The 12,095-nt window shown below is 43.9% G+C and overlaps 1 protein-coding gene across 1 annotated transcript; it reads left to right on the top strand.

Annotated features, from left to right (window-relative positions):
* The first annotated feature begins 4,697 nt into the window (after nucleotides 1–4,697).
* On the top strand, nucleotides 4,698–6,464 carry KBTBD11 (kelch repeat and BTB domain containing 11). The gene has a single exon (XM_054383821.1). It carries the CDS (start codon nucleotides 4,698–4,700, stop codon nucleotides 6,462–6,464), a length of 1,767 nt encoding a protein of 588 aa, XP_054239796.1.
* The last annotated feature ends 5,631 nt before the right edge of the window (nucleotides 6,465–12,095 follow it).

The raw sequence follows: 12,095 nt of genomic DNA on the forward strand, positions 1-12,095 counted from the left end.
CAGGCAACTTGAGTATGGTTGCAATGCTACAGAAGACATACATCCTGTAGGCAGAGCAAGATACTAGGACTTTATTGTAACCCAGATTTTGATTACTCCTAATTTTAAAAGGGAAAGGAAAAAAATCAGTTTTTCTGCATTTTTTCTTGAGGTAGGTCATTGAAATAATTATTTTTCTTCTTTTTCTTACAAGCAGTAAGTTAATCAAGTGGTTAAGATCTAGAGTTTAAATTGTTAATAGGATGCAAGAATTCAAGTGCCGCAAGCCTTTCTGTTTCAGAGAAATGGTATCTCTCTTCTCCAGATGTTTTCCTCAGCTATGAAAAGCCCATTCTGCCCCACTCTTCCCCTTCCTCCCACCCCCAAATTTCACAGATCTGCTCAAAGAGCAGGAGTGTAACAGACTATTTTTATAAAAGTGCAAACGTCTCTACATTTGACTCTGCTCTTCAGAGAGTTGAATGTCTTCACACTGGCCAGTTGTAATAGTCATCTTCTAATTTTTAAAATAAATGCAAGGGATGTTTTCTCTCTGATGATCCTCTTCTTTGGACTCCTTAATCATCTCAATCAGATGACGCCCCTATCCCAAGGGAAGTCTACTGGGGTAAAATTTGGCAGTACAAGTTTTTGCAAAAGCATTTCCTGGACTCAGATGGAGCAGAACAGCATTCTGTCAGTTCTGAACTGGTGTAGTCATCTCTTGGGAAAGGTAGACTGCTTATGTAAATTAGAGTTCCTTATGATAGGGAAAACACTGCTTTTATTTACCCTGGAACTGAGTCAGAGCAGTTTCCATTTGTGAACTGGAGAGCAGTAACCTAATTCCTCCCACATGCGCATATTCCCTGGAGAAAGTGGGTCTTGCTAGGAAACAGTTTGGGTCAAAGACTGCTGGCGCTGCACACAGAAAATAAAAAGAAAGAGAACAATGAAAAACAAGCAGTTAATTGGATTTTATCAGAAGAACTGGCAAATGAATACAGTGCCAGGAAACTTTACCTGCAACTCTTCCTTACAGGTCCTCTGTCTGAAAAAGCTATTGCCTTCTTATCTGTGCTGTTACTTGAGCAATGTCTCACAGCATCTGAGGTTGGAGGCACACTTCCAGGATATTGTGAGTGTGTCATTGCCAAGTCCGTAAATACAGTTCGTGTTTGTTGGCAATTCCTCTGTCCATTAATATTACATCATCCCTGGACCAACCCCATGATAATGAAAACAGTTTCAGTCCAAATATTTCAGCTTCTGACTTAAAAATCCCCAGTATAAAAGGCGACATCAGTCCAGAGATGCCATGTATTCCGAACAGCTTGTTTCCTTTTCCAGTACCTATCTTGTTTGTGAACTTTGAAAAAAGTGCTAAAACCAAAATGAGGTTGCTGGGAGCTCAGATCCTTTGGAATCAACATAGCTATTGAGTATCTTGTGTGACTGTAAATTTTGAATGTGCTGTGTCACCAGAACAGCAGATGCTGTAGTTAAGAAAAGAATGAAGAAAAAATTCAGTATTTCCATCAATCTCTTGCAGATTCTTCCTGTTTTATACTAAATTCATGACCTTTTAACTCAGATCAGTCAGTAAAGCTCAATAACGGGAATGTTCCACAACTTCTCTGAATTGTTTTTTCAGCTGCATCTTTCATTTGCAGCTAGACAAAGGTGCTGAAATTGGTGGAGCAGTCATTGCTCTATCATTGACAAAGTCCTCCAAACTTTCATTTAGTTTTTCTAAACCTTCAGCTTCCCTGTAGAGTTCATTGTTGCCTAAATTGCATGTGATACTTTGATTCAAGTCCTCCTTCCTTATATTCAGCATGAATTTCAACATATTCTTGGCAGTTAGCTTTAAATATACCAGAATTTTCCTCGGAATTCTGCTGTTTGCCATTAGCAAGCTGTACCATCAGCCCTTCCACCTCCTTGTGATTTCTCATGGGGATGTTAATACAGGAGTTTATTAGGACTGTGGTGGGTGGCAGCTTCTTTTTCAATAACATCTCATCCTTTTTATTTTCATTAACTGAGGAAGTTGAAAAGATTACTTTTTCTGGATGCTGTTTTTAACAAATAAATATTCTAATTGGTCGTTTTCCTTCAAGGCATGATGGAGGAAATATATTTCAGCAGATATTATTGACATGACAATTGCTGGTTTTGACTTGTCACACTTAGTAAGCCACAGTTTTTAGTTTTGGTAGCACTCTTTTTTTTTTTTTTACTCCTTTACAATTTCACTTGCAAAATCAAGCAGTAGACAGAGCGTGCAACTCTGAAGCTACTCATCCCTTCTTGTAGAGGGGGAACATGAACAGGAGAAGCAGTCTCAGAAGTGAGGTGTGTCTAGCTCCAGGAAAGATCATAATATTGGTGAGGGTGTGGGGGGAAGTTCATTAGCACCCTTTTAATGTGTATGATTGAGGAGGCTGAGCTGTCCAGAACTGTAGCAAGATAAGAGTTGAGTAATTGGGCATGCAGCCCAAGAAAGAACAGAGGGGACAAAATATTTCAGTTACTTATGTTACAAATTTTATACTGGTAGTTTTCTTTCTGTAACTGTGCATCAGAGCTTGACATTTTAGGTGTTTTTTTCTAACCACCTCAATTTGACCTTTGTCATTTTGCCAGTGTCAGCTATAGTAGCTGCTCTTGAAGAAAGCTGATCATCAGGGTTCTGGAAGTCCTGGAGCAGAAAGTAGATTTATCATGATAAATCAGAATCAAAAATGGTTAAATTCAGTACTGTGAAGACTCAGTGAAAAACAAAATCAGATCAGCAGCTGCCCAATTTAAGTTGTTAACGAATCAGTGTATCTTACACAAACACACAGAGAGTGCACACAGACCACTGCACTTCTCCTCATCTAGTTAAAGCTGCAGAAAAGTCAGCAAAGCCTAACCTACTGCGTTTGCATTTGGACCTCAGGGAGTTTGCCACTGCGGCTGTCTAAAATTCACAAAATGTCACAGCAAGTTCCTAAGTGCCAGATTTTTAAACACACAGATGAAAAAGACAAAGTTTGTGAAATCTACTCATTCCAGTGTGGAGTTTTCAAATAGTGTTGAAAACTTGGTATAACCTCAAAGTCTCACATATCCAGAAATCAAACCTCAGTATTGATTTATTGTCTCACTGAATGTGAGCAAATGCAGTAGAAAGTCCTTCACAGGGCACGCACACAACCTAAAAACTCCTAAGAGAAGAGTGATGCTATTACTGAAGTGAAGTTTGATTGCACAAGTATGAGCTTCTATGTTTCTTGTTCATGCCAGGAATTTCCAGAAAATGTCACCTACCAATTAGGTTTTCATTAAAAAAAAATAAATCAAAACTGTTAGATTTTCCCAATTTAAATTTCATAGGGTAAATAAATCATCTCTGCTGAAAGGAAGTCTCAAGGTATATTTTACATAGAAATGAGCATTCCTTGAGGACTTTGAAAAACTGCCAACTGGGATTTTAATGAAAATTAATAACCTCTTTAAAAACAGAATTGGAGCTGCAGATACTTCTTCAGTGGAGTTAAGTACATTTGCACAATTTTCATGCATCATTCATCAAAACTTAAACTGAGCCTAGGAAATTCATAAACAAATCAGCACTTTGTTAAATTTTAAAAACTGCATTTGTGAAATGAAGATAGAACTGAGTGGTGATTGTGCTGACAGGGACTAACCTACTTACAGCCATGCCCTGCAGCCTGCCATTTTCCCAGAAGAAACTTCATGTTCTAATTATCTATTGTGATTTTTGTTTGCTCTGTTTATGAACACCAGTCTTTAGACAGAACCAGTCCTTCTGAAGGCTGGTGTACCTCTCACTAGTGCGTTGCAGCTCCATATGCTGTTATATACATGTCGGTTTGCCTTCTTTTTTTTTTTTTTTTTTGTCAGAACAGAAAAATCCTATAATTGTAAACAATATTAAATCTATTGGCAGAGTGCTGATCATTTTGATGCTATAGATACCTTATTAGAAAAAACATAACTCTAACAGACTCAAACTTATAAGTGAACTGAGAATATGCTCACCTTTAAACTAATGGACTTTGTACACTTTCTTTTGAACAGGGTGCATGTTTATGAGGAGTGGTGCTATGAAGAAACCTTCATGAAGGTCATGTAAAGGAAAACTTGATTAGTGTGGAATCTCTGTCCAGAATAGACTACAGCCACCACCTTCCACTGAAAGAGTTGCACAAGGTGAAGAGATTCTGATAGTACTCCCTAAGCACCTGCTTTTAAGGGACATTTTTCCTTATTGCCCAGCGTAGCATAGGAATCAGCTGTCACAGAAAGGACACTGCCTAAAAACTGCTTAGAATTTTTTCATAGCAAGAGGAAGACTAGAACTGCTTTTCAGGGGCGATCCCTTCACCAGGGAGAGGTCGGATTTTCGGGAGATAAGCTAGTGCAGGTACACGACGGACAGGGGGAGGCTGCAGAGCCGCCGGATGGGTTCTGTGGGGAAAGGAGAAGCTCGGGTTGTAGCCCCGGGCCACCAGCGACATCTCCGCCGGCGAGAGCGGCGGCTCTGGATGTGAAGCCGTTGGGAGTGAAGGAAGCAGAGGGGAGCGGGGCCAGGGTGTGGGAAGCTGACCGCTCTCCGGTCTCCCCTGCAGGTGATGGCCGCATCGCTGCGGCCTGGAGCCTTCGGCAGAGCCGCGGCGCCTCGGAGGTGCAGCTAGCGCGGCTCCATGGAAGGCAGCGGCGCGGCGGCGGAGGAGGAGGAAAGCGGGGCCGGCCACCACGCCCCGCCGCCGCCGCCACCACCCACCCCGGCTGCACCCTGCGGTTTCAGCTCCTCCCTCTGTTTCAGCGCCGCTGCTGCCGAGCCGCAGCCGCCTGCTGACGGCGGCCGGGTGGTGGAGAGCCAGTGGGAGATCAACAACACCGGCGGCCGGCCTGAGGAGGAGGATGAGGAGGCGGTAGGGACGCGGGACCGGCCGGCGGAGGAACCTGACCTGGTGATCGAGGTATCGGGACGTCGCATCCGGGCGCACAAGTCGGTGCTGGCAGCCAAGAGTGACTACTTTCGTGCCCGTGCCTCTCGGGATGTCCTGCGAGTGAAGGGCGTGAGCTACGGGGCCCTGCGGCTTCTCATCGACTACGTGTACACGGCCCGCATGGGCGAGGTGCGGCACGACAACCTGGCTGAGGTAGTGAGCGGTGCCCGCGTCCTCCAGATGCCTTGTGCCCTGCACTGTGCTGCGGAGGCTATGCGCGCCCAGCTTCGCCTCGACAATTGCTATCAGCTTCTCTGCCTGGCCAAGAAACAGCGGCTGGCGGAGCTGCGTGAGGCTGCCTACCGCTTCATGAGCGACCACTACCTGGAGGTGCTGCGGGAGCCCAGTGTTTATGGCCGCCTCAGTGGCACGGAGCGGGACCTCATCCTTCAACGGCGCATGGAAGCTGGCCGGCCCTGCTTGCTAGTGGCCGAAGTCAGCGATGCCTTCGAAAGACCGGGTGGCGGCAGCCGGCCACAGAGTCGTGAGAGCAGTCGGCCGCAGAGCCCCTCCTCTGTGGTCTCCCTGGAGGAGAACAGCTCCCTCATCCACTGCTACCAGGAAGGCAGCGGTGAGTGGAGGGTTCTGACGCGCCTACCGGAGGAGGCCAATGCCAAGGGCTGCGCCATGTGTGTCCTCCACAACTACCTCTTCCTAGCAGGGGGCATTGTGTCAGGTGGCGAGCCCCGGGCCCGCCTTTCTGACAAGGTCTTCTGCTACAATCCCCTCACTGACACCTGGAGCCAGGTACGGCCACTGGCTCAGGCCCGCTCACAGCTTAAGCTTCTGGCCTTGGACGGTTACATCTATGCTGTGGGGGGTGAATGCCTCTTCACTGTGGAGAGGTATGACCCACGGGCTGATCGCTGGAGCCCTGTGGCACCCCTACCCAAGGGTGCCTTTGCTGTGGCTCACGAGGCCACCACTTGCAATGGGGAGATCTATGTCTCAGGAGGCTCCCTCTTCTATCGCCTGCTCAAGTATGACCCTAAGCGTGATGAGTGGCAGGAGTGCCCTTACAACAGCAGCCGCCGACGCTCTGCTGACATGGTGGCCTTCAAGAGCTTCATTTACCGCTTTGATGTGAGCAGCAGCCGTGGTGGGGAGCAGGGCCCAGGTGGGGGGACTGGCGGTGGTGTTGAGGTTTTCCGGTACAACACAGTGGCCAAACGCTGGAGCCAGTGTGCCAGCCTGCGGCCCAGCGGTGGACCCATTCAGCCCTTTCGCTGTGCTCCCTTAGGCAACACCATCTACTGCGTCAACCGGACCGGCACTCTCCGCTTCAGCCTAGCACAGGATGGTGAGGTGGAAGCAGATGGTGGACTCAAGGGCACCTTTGACACAGACCTTCTTAAAGCACCCTTGGATGTGAAGGGTGTCCTCCTACCCTTTGTACTCACCCTGCCTCCTGAGAGGATGGACAAAGCAGGGGACCAGGAAGGCTCACTCCCATTGTGAGTGGCCAGCCTGGCTCTGGCTTCCCCAAGTGGGGAGCTGGATTGCAGCTGTGGGGGACCCACAAACTTCCCCTACAGAGGGCATGTTCTCTCATGTGTCTGCAGAGAGAAGAGGCTCCCCCTTCCCTCTTCACTCCCAACATGTTGAGCTGGAACACTTAGTTGCAACTTGGTTGTAGCTCTTTGCATGTTTGCTGTGCTTTGTGTGAAAAGCCAAGCACAAGAAAGGAAAAGCTGCTATGAATGATAATCTCTGGATTACGTTTGTGCCAATTCCAAATCTTGAGGAAAACGTTTTTACATCTGGATTTAAAAAAAATTCCTGACAACAGTGTCATACTGGAATGTTGCCACTAGTGTTGGTCATGTGCTCACACCTAGTTGCATTCAGGGCTGGAGCCTTTTCTTCCATTTGTTTTATTTCTCTCTGGGATGATACTGAGGGACAAACACTGCTGGCAGCATAGTTTAGCTGCATTTGTTTTTGTTAAACCAAGTATTTCCTGTGTTAGAAAAGTATAGGAAGAACCTTTCCCATCACAGCCTTTTATTTCTGGTGCAATAGATGGTTCAAGGAAGATGTGGCACTGTGTGGTCCCAGGAATTTCAACCACAAATGATATAACAGATACCAGACTTGAAGTTTTAAGTAATGCAATTGTGTGCCACGTGTTTCTATTTGGAATACAAAAAGACAAGTTATCTTCTAAAAATGTGGCACATTATAGCAGATATGAAATGTTGATATGTTCTTTATTGGAAAAAGGCAATGATTTCTATATAAAAAGACATCATTTTATTGCCCTTTTTATCAGAGATTTTAAGTTATAACAAAAATGAACTGAAGCTGTTCTGACTGTAAGCGATTGACATGACCATGTATGCCACTAGAGTTGGGGGAAATATTTTGTACTTCAGCTGCTCTTTAATTAACTGCAGGTCAAGGAATATTAACCTAAACCAAATGTAAATCCTTTTAAACTGACTGCAGACAGCTTAAATGTTTCACTGGATGTTCACTATCCTGTGGCAAGAGGCTTTTCCAACTTAATGCAAGACGACCATCAAAGGAGGACATGGAAAATAGGAATGTGATACATATGTCAATTATATTGTGCATTAGCATGATGTTATTTCCCATCTTATGATTGACTGCTTTATTTATTTTGATCTAATGATTGCAGGAATCCATAAGCTGTTGTTAATTGCAGTATGTGCTGCTGGCCTGCACTGTCAGTGGGATTCTGAACCGCCCCTAGAGTGCGGTTTGTGGAGCAGCATCCTAATGAGACGAAAACCATACAAACTTTCTTCCTGCCTGTGGAAAGCTAGAGCATACTTTCTGTCGTGTTACTCAAAAATGAAAAAGTGTGAACTGTCTGTACAGACTGTACTGAAAAGGGCACATGCATTTATTTCGTACATTTTATAGAAAAATCAGTAGGCAAAGCAGATATTTTAGCTTTAAGATAAATCACTGAGAAACCTGTTCTGAAAAAAAAAATAATCAGTGTTTTTGCTGTTGGTTTTTCAGCCTGGAACTGGCATGAACTGGGGAAGGGGGTTGTTTATACTCAAAGGTCTCGTGTATATTCATATTTTAGAAAGACATAGGGACCCTACGTCAAAGAAAGCAGATCTTTTTATGTTTTATTAAGATGCTTCTGTTAAGCGGGGCATTAGCATTCTTATATGTTACTGCTAGTTCCAAAGGATGGCAGCAGGGCCTGTCCTAAGAGACACCATCTTTACAAAAAAGAATAGTGAAGTTTATAGATGCTTCTTTCCTTCACTTTCATGTTTGTGGGTTTTTTTTTTCTTTTCCTTTTCTCCATCTGTTTTGGATAGGATTTTAATGCAGCTGATCCATAGAAAACAGTGGTCCAGTTCTAAAAGTTCTTAGTCAAGCAAGCCTCTTCACTAGTGAGCTAATTAAAGCATCAGCCATGTAGGAGCTTTAGGCCTGCAGAGTGACATGTTTCTTACCCTTTGTACAGTTGGTGTGGTGGAATTTAATACCACAGATGGTATATTCATTAGTGAGTGACAAAGAAATTTGATTTTTTTTCATTGAACAATGGACGTAATTCTCAGACAAGAATCTGTGGAAATGTTGACTCTAAATTAAATGACAACATTGTAGCTTGACAGAAAAGGAAAAATACATGTTTTCATAATTTTTTGTGTTAATGGCAGAAAGTATTTCAAGCTGTATAGTGAAACACTTAGGTGCGTACTTAAACTAATGACATGAGCACTAGGCCAGACTTTAAATTAGTAGTCACCAGGAACACACAAGGAAATGTCTGTTTAACCTTACAACACAATATATGATTTCATAGTTCAAAATATTATGTAGTATACATAATTCCTACACTACAGCATAGCGAGGAATCAAGTCTGCTTTTACATTCCTATTCATTAAGCATTAATTGAGCATTTTCATTCTTGCTAATACATAAAAATGCTTCTAAATGAGTTGTGGGAAGTCTCCATGATTTAAGCTGCCAAAAATATGTCACAAACTTTCAGGAAAGAATGAAACCTATCCATTCTTCCAGTGTTTTTTGCTGTACACCATGAAGAAATACATTTGGAAGTCATCTTTACAATAGTAAGCATTATGCAAACCTGCAGTGGTTTGTACTTTTGCTAGCTCCTGTTGTTAGAAAAGATTGAATCAAGCACTTTCACTGTTTACACAGTCCAGGCAGTGTAGGCAGTCCAGTCTTCATTAGTACCTGTCCATCAAACCTGTTTCCTTTGTTCACTCTTTGGATAGTCACAGCCTCATGACTGACAATAGAGGCATGTTTCTAGCCAGATTTCCTGCTCTGTGGCCTCTGTTTCCTCCATGGTAAGACCTGATGAAGGTTTACTGAGAGGTTTTTTTCCCCCCCTCACATTTTCAGCATATCAAAAAAAAATGCACCAAACTTAGATACTGAAACCAGAAGTAAGATAGACATCAAGCATTCAAAGACCAAAATTGTCATTCCAGAACTCTCTAGTTTAATTTAAGCTGAGCAGCCAATTGTCCCTTTGATGCATGGGGGTACTGAGCAGTTCCTCTCCACCCATTCAGAACTGCTTGCCTGAGCAGTTCCACACCTACCTAGCTCTTGCCACAGCTCCTTTGAGACTAGCTGATGCGATACCCAGAAGCCACTGGTGTGATGGGATTTTATGGTACAAACTAAAGGGCCAGGCCACCCTCAGATTGTATTTGCATATGTTTTGCTTCTAAAACAGAGCTGTTTTATCTAATAGCCTGAAGGCTGCTCAGTTTGCATGGGATCATGAAGATGTGTTCGCTTTCTCAGCCTGCAAGGATTCAATCCACATCTCCTGCTGCCTGATTGACAAAGAATTGAAAGACCTCTTGGAGCTAATGCCTGATCTTCAAATATTTATGCATTTTGTATTATGTATCAATTGACTTAAAATCTCATAAATTATTGAGGTAGATGAAGCACAGAATCACAGAATGATAGGAGTTGGAAGGGACCTCTGGAGATCATCTTGTCCAAACCTGCCTGCTAAAGCAGGTTCACCTAGAGCAGGTTGCACAGGAACATGTCCAGGTAGGTTTTCAGTATCTCCAGAGAAGGAGACTCTACAACCTCTCTGGGCAACCTGTGCCAGTGCTCCAGCATCCTTAAATTTTTCCCTCATGTTCAGATGGAACTTCCCGTGTTCCAATTTACGCACATTGCCCCTTGTCCTATCACTGGGCACAACTGAAAACAGGCTGGCCCATCTTTCTGACACCCAGGACAGTGATATGCAATGATAAGATTCCCTCTCAGTCTTATTCAGACTAAACATCCCAAGGTCTCTCAGCCTTTTTTCATCAGAGAGATGCTCCAGGCCCTTTATCATCTTTCCAGCCTCTGCTGGACTCTCTCAGTCCCTGTCTCTCTTAAACTAGGGAGTCCAGAACTCAATGTAGTACTTCAGATGTAGCCTCACTGCAGCAGAGTAGACGGAGAGGAGAACCTTCGTTGACCTACTGACCACACTGTTAATGCACCCCAGGATATCATTGGCCTTGGTCATAAAGGGAGTATTGCTGGTTCATGGGTTAACTTGTTATCCACTATGACTCCCAGGTCCTTCTTCACAGAGCTGCTTTTCAGGAGGTCAACCCCCTAACCTGTACTGGTGCATGGGGTTATTTCTCCCTAAATGCAGGACCCTACACTTGCCCTTGTTGAACTTCATTAGGTTCCTCTCTGCCCAACGATCCAGCCTGTCTAGGTCTTGCTGACCAACAGCATGGTCTTCTGGTGTGTGAGCCACTCCTCCCAGTTCTGTATTATCAGTTTCAAACCCATATCCTAACTGAGTGATCTCAGATGTAGTCCTCTCTGCTGTTTATCTTCTCCATGAATCTTGTGGTCTCCTCCCATTTTAATTATATGCACAGGAGGTAATTTTTCTACTTACCCCTCCCTAGAGTACTCCTGGTTTCAAGACCAGCTGCTAGAGGACATAGGCTTGAACTCTCTTAAGCTGAGTAAGGAGTGAACTCGTGCCTCCCACTTTCTGTGTGTGTGTGTTTTCAAATCTAGATGACTGTTTAGAAGAAAGAGTATTGACACTGCCTCCTGTGGCTCTTTTTCAGGGCCTCTTTTTTGAGCAGCTCTTCCAAAAACATACAAAGGCTCCTGCACACTGAGTTCTGGTTAGATTCCAGACTCCAGCTCCTGGATGTATAATTCAGGATGCCTTTAGTGCATGTTGATGTGATTGGGCAAGTTTTCTTCTGTGGAAAGCTTTTCCAGACAGGCTCTGGATTTTGGGTTGCCAGTCTTAGGTTAGCAACTCCGTATACTCTACTGGGAGGCCAAGCAGGTAATTTGGATTCTTCTCAGGGGTGATGCCTTAGTACAGAGGCATTGCAGTGCCTAACATGGAAATGCCCAAAGCCTTCATTGCATGGAAAACTAAATCCCTGTTTCAGTAAAGAAACAAACCTTCTTAGCAAATGCTAAAAACAGATGGAACTTGACTATCTCCTGTCTATTAGCTGGTAAAAAGAAATCTAAACTGAAGCAAAGGCATGTGTACAAATTCTGTTTGCCCTTGGAAATCAAGTCAAAGGAATAATTGGCAAAAGAATAACTCTACTTGATCAAAACAGGTGCTGTTAAGCAACATTGGGAGGATGTTAATCATACCCTGTTAATGAATACAGTTGTGCAGCAGCTGATGTAAATTCTGTCCACCAAAAAAAAAAAAATGTAAATAACTATGTGGTAAAATTTAAAGCGATAAAAAAATAAATTATTCACACGAAAACTGTAACTCTCCTGTGCTGTTTGGCTGGCTCTCAGAGTATTCTACACTGATATCACTGTTCATGGCCTCTTGCTGTTCTGCTTTATGGTGTCCATTCCACTGTCTGCTCCATAGATGTGTTACCTTTCACTCTCACAGAGGTTAAGAGTGGTGCTAGGGTGATTTGCTTTGTGTCTGGATTGATGCGTCGTGCTTTCTATTTGAATGAACCCAGAACATGTAGACATAATTGTGTCTTTGGGCTTTTTTTTCTCAGTGGCATTGCTCCTGTGAAACTTAAGAAGATGCAAGAAAGGGAAATGGTGGTACTGTTGAGCAGTTGTAGCAA

This window comes from Indicator indicator, chromosome 9 (assembly GCF_027791375.1).
Source record: "Indicator indicator isolate 239-I01 chromosome 9, UM_Iind_1.1, whole genome shotgun sequence".
Taxonomy (NCBI): Eukaryota; Metazoa; Chordata; class Aves; order Piciformes; family Indicatoridae; genus Indicator; species Indicator indicator.